The 19,942-nt window shown below is 35.3% G+C and overlaps 1 protein-coding gene across 4 annotated transcripts in view; it reads right to left on the bottom strand.

Annotated features, from left to right (window-relative positions):
• Positions 1 to 2,078: 2,078 nt before the first annotated feature.
• TBL1XR1 (TBL1X/Y related 1) overlaps positions 2,079 to 19,942 on the bottom strand; it is a 188,412-nt gene continuing 170,548 nt past the window's right edge. For all 4 annotated transcript variants that reach the window (XM_060011112.1, XM_060011110.1, XM_060011113.1 and 1 more), the window contains 6 exons: positions 15,748 to 15,869; positions 15,529 to 15,603; positions 11,887 to 12,014; positions 11,130 to 11,295; positions 8,017 to 8,118; positions 2,079 to 7,133 (listed from right to left, as the gene is read on the bottom strand). In XM_060011112.1, the coding sequence (XP_059867095.1) occupies positions 7,107 to 7,133; positions 8,017 to 8,118; positions 11,130 to 11,295; positions 11,887 to 12,014; positions 15,529 to 15,603; positions 15,748 to 15,869 (620 nt within the window). In that variant the 3' untranslated portion in view covers positions 2,079 to 7,106. The remainder of the gene's footprint in view (positions 7,134 to 8,016; positions 8,119 to 11,129; positions 11,296 to 11,886; positions 12,015 to 15,528; positions 15,604 to 15,747; positions 15,870 to 19,942) is intronic.

The following is a 19,942-nucleotide window of genomic DNA, read 5'->3' as shown; positions in this document are numbered from 1 at the left end:
TTAGCGAGTAGGTTAAGGTAGGGCCAGGCATATTACTTTAAAAAGGGTTTTAAGGGACTCTAAGTCAACATTGTTTTTAAAAAAGTAAAATTTACTTACCTCTAATTTAGTCTTGATTATAGTAAGACTTCATTTATTTCAACACACTTGTCCAACTTCAAACTTGTTTATTTCAACCATTTCACAGGAGACATTTAAAACCATACCACACAGCTATAGTTTTATGTCATATTAAACTCAACTTGAGTTATCTGATGACTCTGGGCCTTCAGTATGATACTACCCACGCCAGACGTGTAGGTCGCCATTCCTCGTCCTGAGGTATTCTGTTCCTCAGGTACCCGAGTTGGAAAATCAGATAATTCACCTGGTCAAGTAGTGTATATAACTTAAGCCAGTAAAAGCTTATGTGGAGAAGGACCTGACAATACGCAGAGTTTTCAAAATCCCCGAAATTTGAATGTGTGAGATTCTGGAAGCTGATGTTTTCAAATGTCTGATCTCAGACTGAGTTCAGTGTGACTGGATTTTTAATGTAAGAAGAGTTGACTACTTGAGGTATCCATGCAGTGTTTAAATCCCTCCACAGCAGTCCAGGAGCCCTCCGACCTACGATTTTGGTATTTCTAGTAGTGCAGTAACTCTTAAAGCAGCCCATTCTGACACTCGATTGTATAACTTATTAAGATGGCTTGTTTTTTACTAGAATTGTGGTATATTTTTCTGTGCAGATTACACCCCACTGGTCCTAGTTCTTGAAGTGTGAATTGTTTGCACAACTGATCATACAAACCCAACAACCAAGAAACGTTAATAATTGTCTTCTTACTTTACTAAACACTTTGTGTTTAATATATTTTAAATTATAAAGAAATTACAAGGAACTCCTAAAAAAATTTAATACAAAAATATTACAAGTTAGGACAAGTAAGCATTGAGATATATGACATTTGAAGAGAAGAAACATGCAGAAAAAGTAGCATAGGGTTAACATTTCATTGTTGACAGAGCTTTGGTACAGCAGAGAAAAGCACCGTAAAACTACTGTCCATAGTGTCTTTTCCTCCACTGCATTTGCAAGCGTATATACTAGGGAAACAGTAAACTTTAATTTGACCTGCTATGTATTATAATAGGTAAGAAATCTGATCTACTGTAAAGTGTAAGAACTAGGAAATTTCAAATAACCCCTTCTGCACTTGTTTTACCTCAAACTTACACAGATTATAATCCTTAGCTGTCCAACACTTTCGGAAAAAGTGTAAAATGCAGAACGGTATTAACAATCTATGCCATGCAATAAAAGTTAACCCTTTGAAAATGAAAGGCTGCCAGAAAGTTCTAGTAACTGCAGTAGCTTATCATTTAATAAAACGTGACAAGGCTATATGCCCATAAGTAGTTTATACTTAAGGTAATGGAAGGGAAATGTAGAAGACCTGTAGAATACAAGTTTTTAAAAAAACAAAAAATTAAAAAATATGCTCAATGATTCTTTAAAAAAGTCTCTAGGTAACTCTACAGGAGTTGGGATTAATTAAAACTGGAAGGTGCCTAGTATCTTTCCTCACAGCTTATAAGGTTTGTTAGCAACATAAGCCAGTAGCTAAGGAAAAAAATTATTAAATTATAATAGGTTTCTATGAAGAAAAAAGGGCATTAAGGATGTTGAGCACACCCTGTCCTAAAAATCTTCAACAACATGTACACATTGTTTTGTGCTCAAATGGACTCTAAGCAAATGAATCTGTCTCTGTTTATGTGAAACAATGTCTTCTAAGTACAACATTGATTTTTTTAAAATAATTCAAAAGTTAATTGTTATTCCTTAGCTGATTAAATGCTCTATTAGTCTTTAATAAAAATAGTAAGTAATCCCTTCATTTAAAAAATCTTATCTCCTACGAGAAGTAATAAAATAGTAAAATTTGTAATTTTATCTATGGGCTTACCTTAAAGTGTCTATCTTGTAAAACAATACATTTATGAAATACAGTGGTTTGGGTTCTGATGGCAGTTGTTACAACTGGTAATACCAGTATGGGAGAATAGACATGCTATATGTTATGAAGGCTAAGTCAGAGCAAAAAAGTTTATTCTACAAAAGAACACTGGAGGAGTAATTGCAATAAAATGTAAACAAGGAATTGTAAACAAGAAATAGCATCCCTCTCCCTTTACTTGACTAGTAAATAGTCTATATAAACTACATAGATATCAAAGGTTTTATATATGTACACAGCCAACATAATATCAAAATATATTTTATTCTGGACCTCTTTCAGATCTGATTCAAATTACAGTTGTCAAAGCAATACAATGCAAAGGGAAACTGCAACAACAACAACAACAAAAAATGTGCCTAGAAAGGAGAAAAGGGTCATTGGGGACAAATCATTGTGATGTGGAACCAAAATACATCATAAGTGTAATTAACATGGTCCAGGACAGCATAGAACATCTATATCAGTCTTCCTTACACAATAATCATGAAAACTGAACAATAAAGTTCTTTAACATGTACAAAAAACTGTCATGGGCTGGTTTACACTTGTACAACAGTTTTAAAGTTAACTGGATAACTAAAGAAATGATGCAGACATTTTAATCCAGTGCTATAAGTAGGCTCACAGAATTAGACCCAAAGGATTTGTAAAAATCAAAATTAGAACATTATAGCTACAATGTCAAAGTCAGGAAAGAAGAAAATTACTTCTGTATTTAGGGATTACAGAGCTACAGAATGCAGTCTGTCTGTTTTTGTTTTTAATGAGATGGAAAAGTACATTAGACTAGATACAACATGCAGAATGTTTTCTTCAACTTATCCAGAAACTCCAAAGAAAACATCATGAAACAGCTTACTAGAAAAAAAAATATGCCCTAGTTATTCACCCTGCTTCAACACTGTCAACGTAAAGGCGGAAATAAAGAATGCTATTAATACTTCAGAACTACTGATATAAGACATCAAATTTCTAAATCAGTGTATTAAAAAAGTGAACACTTTCTCTTTTTTTTTTTTTTGCTCTCTCTTCTACATTTAGTTAGAATCACGTTTTTTTAAAAAAAAACTGATATTGAACGTGACACGTCAGAGCTATTACAGGAAGGAGTAATTCATAACTTCCCTAACTCCCCTTCCGTCCCTGCTGATTCAGAAGAAAACAAACAAACAAACAAACAAAAAACCAACCAGGGTCTCTTGTAGATTTGCTGCTATTCCCCAAAATGTTGGCATTTGCTGCCATGCCACAATGTTGGTCCACTGAAATAGGATTTCTGTGGAAACTGTCAACAGTAATTCACCAAATGCAAGTACCGTCCTTAGCATGTGAGAATAAATGCGGGTTCTATAGAAATGTACAATGTGCTTAAGAAAATGAAAACTGTTTGAAAAGAGTAAATAGCACTGCATTTGAGATTTATTTTTTCTACTTATCTAGTAAAACTTAACATTTTTGCTGACATAAGAATGGTCACTTGTGAGTCCTTTAAACAGCAAAAATGCATACTCCTCTTCAGGCCTCTACTCAATAATAGTTTACATTACTCTTAACAAAATCATTCTACATAAACAGATAGCTCCTTAAAAATAGTACTCTCTCATTAAATCTAATTTGACAGAAATAAGTTTAAGGAAAAAAGGAGTGCTTTATAAGTTAAGTGAAAAAGTACAAATCTTTGGCCTTTCTCTTGACATTTTTATATGTCAAAAAGCAAAAAACCTTCATGTAATTCAATCTAATGATTACTTTTTGCACCATAATTTGTTTTTTACACCACAAAAGGAGGCACTTTCAGTATCTGTAAAAGGTGTTTAATCCTAAAACATACTTACCTAGAGAATAACTAATTAAAACAGAATTCAATACACTCTAAGACCTATTAGGAAAATAAAAGTTAACCACTTCTAAAAGTCACTTGAAAGTCAATGATGGTACCTGATCAATGACAGGAAATTGGGAATGGAACAAATATTAAGAACTTAGGGGATTTCCTACATGGAGAAGAAAAAAGATATTCCTTTACGATGTTTAAGAGTGACAGCTGCTCTTTCCTTATTCTATTTTAATCAATGAGTATTCTATTCATTCAAGTTTTCCTTTCTATTTTTCCTTATAAGTTTCTTACAGTAGCCTATACAACAATGATATATAATGAATACCACAGAAAATCTACCGGAATCAGTAGATCTTCAGATAAGTTCTTAGAGAGAAAAAAAAAAGGAAGGAAAAATAAGCAAGAACCTCAAAAATAGAACTTTACAGGCTGTGAAACTTGGTCTCTTATAATCATGTTACTGCTCAAATTAGAGGCAATCTTATTTATGTCTACTGGAGCAGCATCGTGGCACATCAGCAGGCAATGATGATGGTGAGAACAGCAGCAAAAAGAAATAACTGTATGCTCACAAAGAACCCAAGCCTACAAAATGGATACCTTTCTGATAGTTTATACTTAAAAGACCCAAGACTTCAGGATAATAAAGCTCTGTATTTATAATCTTTTATATGTCCTATTGTGGCTATTATGCTTAAGTAAAATAGCTAAAGATAAAAAAAACAACAACCAAAAAACCCCCCAAAAAACAGAGAAGATGACAACACCATAAACATGTAGCTGTCTATTTTGGCAGCTATACTGCAGAACTTCATGACTATCTTTTAATCAGCTGGGGAAAAAAAGTCAATAACTGTATGCAAATGAATAAACTGTCCATATCAAAATACAAAAAGTACTATCAATAATCACCTCTGACTTTCAGATTTAAATTCAGTGCAATTGACAAATGCATCGCTAAAGGAAAATGCAGCTTAAACATACTCAAAACATTTGTGTCTATTCCTGGGAGCACATTTAAAAATTATTGCACAGATTTTTAAAATTTTATTTACTTTTTTAAAACAACAACAGAGGTCAACCACAGATGTGGACCTCCAGCAATAAAAGCAGGATTTCAAGTGCCAGATACTCAGCGTATTAGGTTTCCTACGTAAGTCACAGGGTGATAGTTCTAAATATCTATAATGTGATCGAAAACCCTAAAAACAGCTGGCACAAAACCATCATGAATGACTGCCTCTCTGGATGTAAATTTTAAAAAATATTATTACAGTATCATAGTCCCCACTAACAACAACTGGGGTACACATAAAACAATGTATTGTGAAATTAAGTGTATTTATTCTCTTTACCAATAGCAAATGCTATCCTACCTTAGTAAAACCAAGACTTGCTTCAATCAATGCTGTTTTGTAAAAATAGCAAAACAACAAATGCTGAAAATCAAAGCTGCATTACTTGGGTTAAATCAGTTTCTACTTAAACTTAAAACATAGGTTAAAATTTTAGCAGTAAAAGCTTCAAAATAATTAGTGACAGTGTTATAAATTTGCCAAGCTTGATAATAAATGATATTCCTTAATTAAAATCTTTGAGACATAAATTTGACAACTATTCTCTTCAAAATCGACACTTCTGGATTATTACATTAATCATGACAAACCCTGTTAATCACACATATAAACATAGCCCCATGCTATCATTTGTAGATTCTGTATATTTTAGCTTTTAGTTGCATGAGCACAGGAGGTTTTTGATCTGATACCTATACCTTTAAGAAAATACGTGATATTATAAACAGAGTAAAAGACATGATATAGTAGTGATTACTGAAAAAACAAAACATAGCAGCTTAAATCTATCTATTATTTGAAAAAATGTAGTCACAAGTACCACAAATGCGGAATTAGAGCAGCAGGGAGGCTAGTGCAATTATACCTTTTTAAAAAATTTTGTATCACCGCTATGTGAAAACACCTTGAAGCAAGTCTTTTGTTTTAAAGATTGTTTTTAAACTAAGGTAGCAAACATTTTGCCATGTAATGGCAGTGTTATATGTTGTTATCTTGCTTTGTAAAAAGAAAAATAACATGAGAGATTTTTAATACTGGAGTTTGGTTACATTACATATTTAAGCTTCTACACAGAATGATGGACACTTTGAGAAGCTAATCCTTATCCAGAAACATTTTAATCTCTTAAAAAACAAAGCAAAAGAAACAAATAAACAAACAACAAAAAAACCTCAAACCTACTTTGCTCCTTTTCACAATAGTGCACATTTTAACCATAATTTAGTTATGGCTACAAGACATCAGAAGATTTTTTTTATGCATCTTCTCTATGGTATTAAAAAATTTTTTGTGCCCTTCTAGTCTTTAATTGGCAGAAATATGTCCCAAAAAAGAAACTATTGCATTTAAGCCACATCACCAAAAAACAAAACAAAAAAACCAAAGAGAAAAAAAAAAAAAAACCTCACAACAAAAACACAAAGCAAAAGCAAAAACAAAAAACAGAGCATAATACCCTTTTACTGATGTGTCTTACAGATTGACATGACCAAAGTCATATAGTTCCATTTAATTTCCAATTCCCCCTTCTACAACATGCACCAATCGAATATATGCTCTGGGAGCCATAAATGTACCAAACATCTATCTCTTCAAAAGAATGCATTAAAATATTTTTAAGAATTTTTTGTTTAAAAGGTGAAAAAAATATAAACAAGAAACTGATTCACTCCCTTACTTCATGCATCCATAAACTAAACCAAAAACAAAGTTTAAAAGCAAGAACAAACTACTGCTGCAAGTTTTTGTAAGTCCATTTTCTCTGTACATACAAACTGCTAAACTACTGAAGGGAAAAAAGAATATAATCCATGGTGTCTGCTGATTCAAAGGGGAGAAACAAGGCTGTCATTAGTATCCAAAAACTCGTACGTGTATGGGCTGCTTTTATAACGCTTATTTTTTTCTCTCTTCTGTTTTTCATATCCAAAACTTCTAAATGCTATTTTAGGGGCACAGCAGATTAGATTCCAGCACTTGGTGAACAGAATTCACAAGCTGTGACAAAATTCTGTCATCTTCAGGGTGCAATTTTGTTTATATACACTGTATGTATATATTTCTCTTAGATTTGGCTGTAGTGGACTGGCCATGGTTCAAGTGGGACTATAGCAGTACTTGGGTCGGGGACAGTCATTTTGGCTATATACACATTCATAGTCGGTCCATGGCTTCCAACTAGTAGCGCTATTTCCGAAGGTCTAATACACAAACCTGTAAGAAATTAAAATAATCAACCAGTGTGTAAAGAATTTCATTGTACATTTTTTATACAGTTTGGAATCTATTTCTTAGTTCCAAGTTTACGAAACTGGTAAAACAAAAGTAATCATAGCAATGGGCACCAACAGAAATCAGATAAATTGGCTGAAAGCAGATGGAGTTAACAACCATGGGTTAATACTACAGAGGAAGAACCATGGCTAACATGCTGAAGATTTACTCTCTGTTAATTAAAAAGTAGAAAAATATACTCAAAATAGACCATTTTCTATCTCTTGGATCTTAATGAAAGATACTACAGATTACATTAAGCTATTGCTTCAGTAAACAGCTAATAGCTATCCCCTTTCCATCTTCCCTTGGCTTTCAGAACTTTAGAAGCCATAACTAGTATTTCTGTGAATACATGGCCAACCTCATCCTGAAAGTCTCTTGGTATCACACATTCCTCAATGCAGACCCAACTGCCTCTAGTTCCCCTTCCCCGGGCCACCAACACTCTTCTGCAAGGAAGAGAAGGCAAAAATAGGCATTAAAAATTCAAGTCTCTCTCACAGTGCTACACTTAATTTCAGTGATGAAGGTTTACACTAAAAATAACTGTCCATTTCTTGATTACGAAGGCACTCTTCTGGCAAAGATACCCTAAATTCTGTTTACATTATCTGAATGAAATGAACATAAAAAGTATAGAGCCTTCAGTAAAAAAGGTCAATACCCATATCATAAAATTTATTTTTTAAAAAGAACACTTTTGTAGTCACTACCACAACAAGCCACATTTATTCACTATGCTTTCTCTCTTTCTTACACACACACACACACACACACACACACACACACACCCTTTGGAAACACTTCATTATATACTTACTGAACCATCTGATGCACTGGCTCCAACCTTGTCTCCTGCTGCATTCCAACAAACTTCAAAAATTCCACCTGTTCCCCTATAGCTGTGAACTAGAGCACCTGTCTAAAATAATGAGAAGTGGAATCTTAAAAATAATATATTATTATATATGTTCAAATACTGAGGTAAAAATATTATATGGCTTTATTTCTAGCAATCCAATGTAGGATTTAGCTTCAACTTCAAAATAAACAAGTTCTGAAATACCAGAAACGTAAAATGATGATCCTTTTGCAAACAGACAGCACTAGCCTGCTCTCAACAGATCACACACACACACACACACACACACACACACACACACACGTGCGGCTTCTCCAGTATTGATAACCATTCTTAGCTAAGAAGTGCTTTGACCCTAGAAGTGCCCCTAAGCTAGGAGAATTTTGACCCTAGAAGTGCCCCTAAGCTAGGAGAATTATAAAAGAAGCTAAAAGAGCACATGTACATTATTATTGAAAGATTTTTTAAGTTAAAAGAAAACAAAGTACAACCAGGAACACTACCAATTTCATCATCAATTTAGCCGACTCATAAATATAACTCAATTATTTTATTCCTTCGGCAATGGAAACCAAAATCATTCAGCTGCCATTCAATAACTGAAACTTAGTACAAAAATGTATTCTCCTAGGAAACCAGTTATTAAACAGGGCAAAGGTCAGAGGTTCTGCTGTGAGAAATGAAAAATAATGAAAAATATGCTTCCGGTGTTCTGTCCTGACAAACCAGAAAAGTATCTCACAGCTTCATGGTGAACTAAAAAACTCAAACTGGAAGTAGCAGAACTACCTAAACACAACATGGAACCAAGACATAACCTTCTGAGACAGCCAGCCCTAAGCTAATCACTAAGCTAGAAGATCACAATGGGAAGTCTCAACTGTTCTTTTCCTCCTACCTAAAATTTCTCACAATTTAAGAGATTAATGAAAAAGCACGAGTACAGGAGGCCTTAAGTATCTACAGTTAATTAGAAGAGAATGGAGTGGCGCCAACGAGATAGGCTGTTGTATAGAGAGTCAAATCTACAGGATTGTCAATTTTGGGGTTAAAAACCGACACTGTCTTTCAATAGTACTTACCAATTTCTAAGCTTGAATCAGGCTATAATTGAACCGAAACAGCATGGTCAACAAGCCAGAGCTATCACATTAACAAAAGCCAAAGGATCCTCAGCATCTACTCAAACCTGTGTTCTGACCAGACTGTAACAATTTAACTGTCAAATGCTTAGATAACATATCATCCAAGTAATGAAAGAAAAAAATAGGTGTACATATTGACAAAAAGACAATTACTTTCTCCTGCACTGAAAGCTATTTTCAAACTTAAAAGAAAAAAAGTAAAATGACATTTTGATACACAATAGTGATACAACAAAACAGTATGGTTACTCAAATGCCCTTAGAAGTCTAGCAGTATCTTCCCTTAGAACTCTACAGTTCTATACCCAAATTTTATTTTAAATTAATTAACTCAAAATGGAGTGAATGAGTGATGGAAAATGTATACAACCGGCAGATTATCTATAAAGCCTCTGCTATTCAATCAAAACAGAAAGACTGGGAATTCCCTGATGGCCCAGTGGTTAGGATTCTGTGCTTCCACTGCAGGGGGCATGGGTTCAATCCCTGGTCGGGGAACTAAGATCCTGCAAGCCGGTAAGTAATTAGAAACAATGAGAGGGCTCAGCAGGTTTGATGGAGTCAACATCAACATGCCAAAATTCATAATGTTCCAAACATGAGCAACCACAAGTAAAAGGAATATTATTTTTTAAAACATGCTAAACACAGTAACAATAAAATCCATAAGGCATCTCAGAATACATTTTGTAAAAAAGATCTTTATGAAGAAATTATAAAACTTTACTGAAGGAAAAAGAAAAAGACTTAATGAGGGGGAATAACAAAGTTACAGTCACTAAAATTAAACTAACAATGCAGGTACATACAAATGTATCAATCAATGGAATACAAGAGAATCTATGAACAAAACATACAAGAACGTAGTATATGAAAGAAGTGACATTCTGACACAGTGAAGGGACAGTAAATAGTGCCAAGAAAACCGGTGATCCATAAAGAAAGACAGAATTAGAACTATACCTCACACCATATAAAAACCAATTCTAAGGGAGTATAATATAAATGAAAAAATAAAACAGTGGGAGTATAAAATGAAAGAATCATAATGCTTTTATCTACAAAAAAACCTCAAGAAGAATGAAAGAGAAACCGATAAAAAAAGTTATCTGTAGAGGATCAAGAAAAAAATGGGAGCAAAACTTCTCAGTGTATACCTTTTTATAATGGGGGGAGGGTGTTGGAGACCATTTGAATGTATAAGTTAATCAAAAATAATATGGGAAAATGATGATTTATGCAAAATAGGCTGACCAACTATGGTGATCAGCAACACAAAGAGAAATAACCCACAATAACTTATTGTGCATATAATACAAGCAGTAAAGATCTGATTTTTGAACAGGGGGTGGGGCAGGGAGAGTCACATGACTGATATTAAAGAAAAAGTATTTGGCATGTAAAAACTAAAACACTGAAAAGATTAAAATAATGAAAGCAACAAAACTGTTTTCTCCATTTTTAAGAAAGGATCTCTGTAGCATTGTCCCTAAAAAGGTGGTACATAGTTTTAAGTTCGTTTCTGATAAATTATGTGCTCAATCATAAAACCTTGTCCTTTAACACATTTTTTAAACTGCTCATATATACCTTCTCTGAAGACAATTCTTTTAGAACATAAAGAAATGGTATCATTTATCTAAATAAATGCATCTTAAACTCTCACATTTCATGTCTGCAAAACTGTTGGAAAAAATAAAACAGAGACTCTAAATTTTGGTCCATATTATGAAAATCTCACTTCAGCTGGTTTCGATCTTTACTTAGCTGTAAATTCCCCCCAAAAAGTGCTCATATAAAAACGAACTGAATTAATAACACAAAAGGAATGACAACCAAAACTAAAAAAAAAAAAATTTTGTTTAGACAAATGCTTCTTATATTCTTACATAAGAATACTTGACTATTTAAATAACTTGGACATACCTGTGTGTTCCAGATGTGCACACATTTGTCAAAAGAACCACTCGCCAGATACCTGCCATCAGGACTGAAAGCTACACTGTACACAGGCTCTTGGTGTTTTGTCAGAGTATGGATGCAAATTCCTCGGTCTACATCCCATAATCTAACAGTAGAATCAAAGGATGCACTGACAAGGGAGGAAAAAAAAAGATTTTATAAGTAATGAAATACTCTCAGCCCCACCCCCAATCTACAATATTCAGCCATTCCTAATAGCTAGCCATGAACTCCTCATGAGAAGCAGACGGTGCTGTTAGGAAGAAAGTGTTCTGGAAACAAAGCTAATCGGAGACATGACAGCTTCATTAAGCACATCTCCAAGTCTGTAAACTGGAAAACATAAATGAGCTAATTCACTGTATTCCTTTTCTCTTTAAATAACTCCTTTATATTGACACACAGTTTTGAAATGCTACATTAAATATGTTTTTAATTATTTTTTTAAATGCTGAAAAAACTTTATTGCATTATGCTTCAATTACTTGGGTTTTAATCAATATTTGATATTATCAGTAAATTATTTGCTATCTCCAGATACAAACATCCATTATGACCTGAAATAATAAAACAACTCTGTGTCTAAAGGTTCCCATTAAAAAAAAATATTCCTTATAGGATACATTCCCATTTCATGGAATTTTTCCTATTTTTCTGTCATATTTATAAGAGGTTTTCTTTGTAAAAGACTCATAAAGGAAAAGCAAAACAGAAATGTTACCTTGCTAACATGAGGTTGGCATTTGGATTATTTGTCCCTGGCCCTGTTGGACTCCACTTGATAGTATAAATTTCTTTATTATGTGCTTGCAAATCATGGACACAGTTGTCTTGTTTCATACTCCATATCTAAGCAAAAAGGAAAAAGGTATGTAATTATTTTTCCATACAAAGGGTACTTTTATAATGTTATCTTGCCAGTCCAAAATATAGCGGTACACCGGAACAATAATTATAGAGATCAAGAGAATACATACAAATAAATTAAAATGTAGAATATATTTAATATTTATCTTTTAAAAATGACAAATTAGCTTCAAGTCCTTTCTAAATATTCACTATTGTGAGGCTTCAGGATTCAATTAACTGTAGTTCTAAGATTACTTTTGATAGCTTCAGATGGTACAAACTCCAACATTCAGTAAGTTCCTCAGTTAATGATCCTACAATGTTTAAGGCATTAGTTTTTATTCTGTCCTTTAAAATAAAAGATCTACATTACAAATTCCTCTTAGAATTTAGAATCAGGAACTATTTTGCAATCAGGAAGAGAAAATAGATAAGCAACATACAGATAAATATAATATGATTCATGTTGACACCAAAGCATAGGCAATGAAAGCAAAAAAAAAAAAAAGCAAGCGGTACTACATACAATTTAAAAGTTTCTGCACAGCAAAGGAAACAATGAAGTAAAAAGGCAAACCATGGAATGAGAGAAAATACTGCAAACCATATATCCAATAAGGAGTTAATTTCCAAAATATGTAAAGAAACCCTACAACTCAACAGCAAAACCCCCAATAACCCAATTTAGAAATGGACAAAGGACTTAAATAGACATTTCTCCAGAGAAGATACACAAATGACCAATAGGTGGTGTATGAAGAGATGCCCAATGTCACTGATCATCAGTGAAAAGAAAATCAAAACTATGAGATACCACTTCACAACTGTTAGGATGGCTATTAAAATTTTTAAAAATGTTGTCAAGGTTGTGGAGAAATTGGAAACCTTGTAAACTATTGATAAATGATTGCAAAATGGTGTAGCCACTATGAATAATAGTATGGAGGTGCTCCCCCAAATTTTAACAACTACCACTATATATGATCAGCAATTCCACTTCTGGGTATTTATCAAAAAAAAAAAAATCGAAATCAGGATCTTGAGGAGGCATCTGTATGCCCTTGTTCACTGCAGCATTATTCATAAAAGCCAAGATATGGAAACATCCTAAGTGCCCATCAATGGATGAATGGATGAAGAAAATGCATATATATACAATGGAGTATTATTCAGCCTTAACATATGGGGAAATCCTGCAATATGTGACAACATGCATAAATTGTAAGGACGAATGTTGTATGATTCCAGTTACATGATGTATCTAAGAGTCCAACTCATAAAAGCAAAGAAAAGAATGGTGGGGACAAACAGCAAGGTCCTATAGTATAGCACAGGAAACTGTATTCAGTATCCTATAGTAAACCATAAAGGACAGAAACTAACACACCATTCACTGTAAAGCAATTATACTCCAATAAAGATGTTACAAAAATAAAAAATAAATTATTGGTGTAAAAAGGAAAAAAAAAACATTAATGGAAAAGAAAAAAAAAAAGAATGGTGGTTGCCAGAGGTGGTGGGGTCACAGGGAGGGGCTGCTAGTAAACAAGCATAAAATCTCAGCTCTAGAGATCTGCCTCACTGCGTTGTGCTTAGGACGATAACACTTGTTTTGTGCACTTAAAAATCTGTTAAGGGTAGATCTCATGTCAAGTATTCTTCCCATATAAAATTCAGAAATTGTAAATGATTCACATACAAGAAACCGTGAAAAGTAACAAAGCAGTAAAGTTAGAATGGTGAGTAGAGAATACGCCTTTCTAGAGTTGAAAACATGCCTGTGTATACAGGTTAAAAAATAATTCATATTATTTTTGAGCAAAAATTAAGAGAAACCTACACCAACAGTATTTCTAACAAAATCATTCAGTAAAGACATGGGGGGAAACCTTGCCAAATACAAACACACATACACCAAACCCAAGTACCAACAAAGAAACAAAAATTAGCTGTGCTTCACACTTCTGCAATGAAACTAATGAGATAATGAAGCAATAACATCATGTTTTTGTATCCTAGGTATACATAACTCCATGTAAATAAATCCAAAAGGTATGTTTCCAAAACATATTGATACTTCATGTGAGCTTTCGACAGCACTGATGACACTGACCACTCCCATCCATCACCTCCCTTGAAGTACTCTTCTCTTTACACACTGTTTCCAGAGGTCATTCCAATTTCCTGTTGGAGTCTCATTCCTCTTGAGCTGCTAAATGCTAGAGTTTCTTAAGACTTTTTTAAGCTTTCCTCTTCTTTTACTCTGTACATTTCTACCTACACAATTTTGTCCATGCCCATGCCTTTGAATGACCACCCACCTATTGAGAATTCCCAAATTTTTTATGTCAGGCTTAGAATTGTTCTCTGAGCATCAGACCGACCTGGCACCTCCACTTGCATGACTCAAAGGCACTGTCCAAGCTGGAGATAATCCTCTCACTCATCTGCTGTTCCTTGTTCTCAAAATATGGCTTCACTAGACATTATCCATCCTTCTAGCTTCTGCTTTAAAATTCTATGACCTTTTATTATTCTTAGAACTAAAAAAAGCTCTCTAATATTTTCTAATTTAAACTTCTCTCTCTAGCTGCAACTCAGTCCCTGACAGTAGGCTCTCTATAGCCACCGGCCATCTTTCATTTCCTCATATGTGCCATACTCTGTTCCAGAAGTTTTTCATTTTATAAGCATAATGCATGTGCACGCAAAGTAATCTCACAAACAAGAGCGTGAAGAAAAGCATTTTTACCAGCAACGTTTACAAAGGAGTCCAGGCTTGAAAAAACTATCTAACTAAAAACACAGCAGGTATTTAAGGAAAAAAACCACCAGGTTACCAAGGTTACATTTAGTCTGTTCATGGGAAGAGGAAAAGCAGTTTCCCCTCATGATTATCCTATCTATAAAGGTCATCACGTCTGCAGTCACTGGCACTGTAAAGTCAAAGATAAATTCTTTTCATATAGTTAACATGGTGAAGCACAGGGTGCAAGCTTCATTAATTTTGAAGATTAGTATTATGTTGTTCTTCGTCTCAAACTGCTTTTCTTCTTTAATTTTGGTATGTCATATGCGTAGGTGCTAGGTGTTAGTTTTTGCTTTTAGTTATGCAACAAGAAAAACATAAATTCATATTGAGATGTGAGTACTGACATGTCAGCTATACTCACTCACCAACTAAGCTATATATCTACTATATATCAGTTTCCCAGAAAGGGTGATATATACTCACACCACAGCAAAATCCAATTAACACAATTCTCAGAATTTCAGTCAAATCCATGAATCCTACAAAGATCTTTGCTACCTATGAATCAGATCCTTACATGTGCAAATAACCTTTAATTGTGCCAATATATGACTCCCTAATAGTGAAGACAATTTATAATAGCACAAACCTCAGTATCATAATTCCCAACTATAAGAGAGACATTCTAAACAATCTTACAACAGCCAGAGCAGCCACAGTGTGTAACTCCTCAACCCCATTTCTCCCCACTATCTGAATTACCTTTAAAGTCATGTCATCAGAACAGGATGCCAGGAGATTGCCAGTTGGGTCCCATTTGATAGCATTTACTTCATTCTAAAAATAACAGTGAACATTCACATTTTCATTTCATAGACTTGGTTGTTTTTTGGGTATTAAACATGCATACTTCAAAACCACTCTGAAACATTACTTATTCATCATAATCACTTTAAAGGAGGGAAAAAAAAGGTTTCTCACCGTGTGTCCCTGGAATGTTTTAATAGGTCTGTCTTGTCCTAACTTACAGACATGAATGCACATATCTGTACTACAAGAAGCAAAGGTGTTGTTGCTCTGCCAATCAACATCCAATGCTGGCGCTGAAAAGAAAAACAGGCAAGGTTTGCATTCATTCCACATGTACTGAAACCTAGGAGCTTTAGTTTTAAACCATGGTTAGACATTAAGTATGCTATTAATAGGAACTTAAAATATTTTACTTTATACTTTTTATGGTATTAATAGAATTTTTAAAATTATGGTACTTAAATATTACAAATATTAATACATTTCAGTTTGGTTGTCTCCATGTGAGACACAGCCTAATAGAAAGTACACTGGTCTGGTCACCAGGAGATGAGGGTTCCTGAGAGCTTGCCCTGTAAATTACTAGCACTGGATTCTTGGCTCCTCATTTGCAAAATGATAAAATTAAATGTGATGCTACACTTCCTCTTGTTTCTGAAATTCTGTGAGTGTTCAATGGATAAGAAGCCTTGTTTTGCTACTCCCTAACTAGTGGGCCCTAAGCAAGTCACCTCTCATGCTATCTTTCTCTTCTGAAAAAAATGGGGGGACTTCCCTGGTGGCACAGTGGTTAAGAATCTGCCTGCCAATGCAGGGGACACTGGTTCGATCCCGTCCGGGGAGATCCCACATGCCACGGAGCAACTAAGCCCGTGTGCCACAACTACTGAGCCTGAGCTCTAGAGCCTGTGAGCCACAACTACTGAGCCCGTGCGCCTAGAGCCTGTGCTCCGCAAGAGAAGCCACCGCAATGAGAAGCCGGCGCACCACATCAAAGAGTAGCCACCGCTCGCCACAACTAGAAAAAAAAAAGCCCGCGGGCAGCAACGAAGACCCAACACAGCCATAAATAATAAATAAATAAATTTATAAAAATTAAAAAAATAATTTAAAAGTGGGGATAAAACCTTTAAGCTTAGTACCCAAGAATATTGTGAAAATCAAGTTAGATTGTGTATGGAATATACTATGTAAATTACAAGTTAGACAAACGTTACACTGAATAAGTATCATTTCCACTGTCTACTCAACTGATAAATGGAATATTGCATGATTTGCAAATACATTTTTCTTCTAAGTGATTCTTGTCAAATACCTCTTAAAATCTACATCATTGAATTTAAAACCTCAGAGGCCCAAAAGCTGGCTGGCATTTAATACTTATTTTAGATCTGATATGATTAAAGATTCTTTCCTTTCATTTTCCCCTGGTGCAAAGTGCAAAGCCTCTCTATAATTAGCAATGCAGATTAAGGTAATGTAGCAAGTAACTGGGTTAAGCAATAGAAGCATATCAAAAACACTGGATTTAGAGTAGGCAGTAGGTAGCTGGGGGGGAAGGTGAGATTCAAAAACCAAGCACCCTTGGCTCAAGAGGAGGAAAACCCTGAGGTGCAACAAACACTCCAGAGCCCTGCCTGGATCAGGTTGAGCCTGGACCTTCACCAGCAACTGCTCCCTTTCTTGGCTCCTTCCCGTGAGCCGTGGCCGCTGAGCCTGCGCGTCCGGAGCCTGTGCTCCGCAACAGGAGAGGCCACAACAGTGAGAGGCCCGCGTACCGCAAAAACCAACAACAAAAAATAAGTTTTTAAAAAAAGTATAACAAAATGCTATGAAGAAAGCCAAGTATCTGTCATGTTCCACCAGGGTGTTAATTTGGTAGAGTCGTCTGCAAAATGTTAAATAGAAGGCTGAGAAAATTTGAAACAGCATTCAAACAAATATACCAATAGGTTCAGAACAAAACAAAAACAAACTGTATAACCAGGTAAAGATAAGTGGAGGAAGCTGGGGAGTGGTGCCATATGAGTTATGTGATTAATACTTCTGTGATATGCCTGGCTCATAAGATACAATGATAACAGACTGGTATAATCTAAGAACCCGTACCTCATTACTTTATATTTATTCCTAAAATTTAAAAATGAGGTATCACCTCACACCATTCAGAATGGGCATCACCAAAAAATCTACAAACAACAAATGCTGGAGAGGGTGCGGAGAAAAGAGAGCCTTCTTGCACTGTTGGTGGGAATGTAAACTGATACTGCCACTATGGAAAGCAGTATGGAGGTTCCTTAAAAAACTAAAAACAGAACTACCATATGACCCAGCAATCCCTCTACTGGGCAGATACCCAGAGAAAACCATAATTCAAAAAGACACATGCGGGGGCTTCCCTGGTGGCGCAGTGGTTGAGAGTCCGCCTGCTGATGCAGGGGACACGGGTTCATGCCCCGGCCCGGGAAGATCCCACATGCCGTGGAGAGGCTGGGCCCGTGAGCCATGGCTGCTGAGCCTGCGCGTCCGGAGCCCGTGGTCCACAACGGGAGAGGCCACAACAGTGAGAGGCCTGCGTACCGCCAAAAATAAATAAATAAATAAATAAAAATGAGTCTAGGTAATACAAGTTCTTTAGGATAAAAACACGTCTTTAACATAAAATGTATTTTTATGTAGGTAATATGTGAGAGGTGTGTTTACTATTACTAGTCTCATTTTACACATGATGAAAGAGGCTAAGAAAAGTTAATTTGCCTAGGGTTACAAAATCTTTTAAATTCCTGGAGCTGGAATTCCCTGGCGGTTCAGTGGTTAGGACTCCGTGCTCCCATTGCAAGGGGCACGGTTCGATCCCTGACTGGGGAACAAGGATCCCACAAGCCACGCAGTGTAGCCAAAAAAAAAAAAAAAAAAATTCCTGGAGCTAAGGTTCTATTTTTGTGTCCTCCAATTCTGATTTATTTTTTGGTTAACCCATGCACCCTTCACAATTTAGAAAGGTAACAAATCTATGAGGGAAGGGAAAAAAGGCATTTAATATTCATTTATTTTTATTTTAAAAAAAGCTTCATTGAGATATAATTCATATACCATAAATTTCATCCATTTAAAGTGTGCAATTCAATGGTTTTTAGTATATTACATTAATAATTTTAAAATATTGTGGTCATACATAACATAAAACTTGTCATTTAATTAACTGTACAATTCAGTTGTATCAATTACATTCACAATGTTGTACAGTCATCACCACTATTTTCAAAAGTTCTTCATCATTGGGCTTCCCTGGTGGCACAGTGGTTGGGAGTCCGCCTGCTGATGCAGGGGACACGGGTTCATGCCCCGGTCCGGAAGGATCCCACATGCCGCAGAGCGGCTGGGCCCGTGAGCCATGGCCGCTGAGCCTGTGCGTCCGGAGCCTGTGCTCCGCAACGGGAGAGGCCACAACAGTGAGAGGCCCACACACCGCAAAAAAAAAAAAAAAAAGTTCTTCATCACCCCAAACAGAAACTCTGTAACCATTAAGCAGTAACTCTCCATTTCCCCCTCCTCCCAGCCTCTGTAACCTTGAATCTTTACATTCGTCTCTATGAATTTGCCTATTCTAGACATTTCATACTCTTGAAATATCTAGAATCATACTCTAGAATGATTCTAGATTCTACTCATGTAGAATCATACTCTTTGTCCTTTTATGTCTGGTTTATTTCACTTAGCATAACATGTACAAATTCTCTGGTGTTGTAGCATGTATCAGAACTTCATTCCTTTTTATGGCTGAATAATAATCTATTGTATATAGAGACCCATTCTGTTTTTCCACTCATCTGCTAACGGACAGTGGGTTGTTCCTACCCTTTGGCTACTGTGAAAAATGCTGCTATGAACATTGACGGACATGAATTCGTTCAAGTCCCTGCGTTCAATTCAATTGCCTAGGAGTAGAATTGCTGGGTCATATGGTAACTCTATTTAACTTTTTGAGGAACTGTCATACTGTTTTCCACAACGACTGTACTATTTTACATACCTACTAGCAAAGTACAAGGATTCTAATTTCGCCGCATCATCGTGAACACTGTTACGTTTTATAGCCATCCTAATGAATATGAAGTGGTTAACTCATCTATAATCATGATTTATGCTTTATGTAAGAGTGTATGTGGACAAAAATACAGTGCAGGAATTAAAATATGGTAATTTAAAAAGCATGGTAGACTTTCATTCCTGATCAAGATGGAGTAACAGGGACCAAATTTACCTCCTGCCCAAAACAACCAAAAAAATTACAGAATATATGAAAGAATAGTTCAGAACTCTGGGCACCAGGCAATAAAGGACCGTGGTTCCTGAGAGAAGGGAA

Source organism: Delphinus delphis, chromosome 4, assembly GCF_949987515.2.
Source record: "Delphinus delphis chromosome 4, mDelDel1.2, whole genome shotgun sequence".
In the NCBI taxonomy this organism is placed as follows: Eukaryota; Metazoa; Chordata; class Mammalia; order Artiodactyla; family Delphinidae; genus Delphinus; species Delphinus delphis.
The sequence above is the reverse complement of the archived record's forward strand: the minus strand, read 5'-3'. Positions and strand labels throughout refer to the sequence as shown.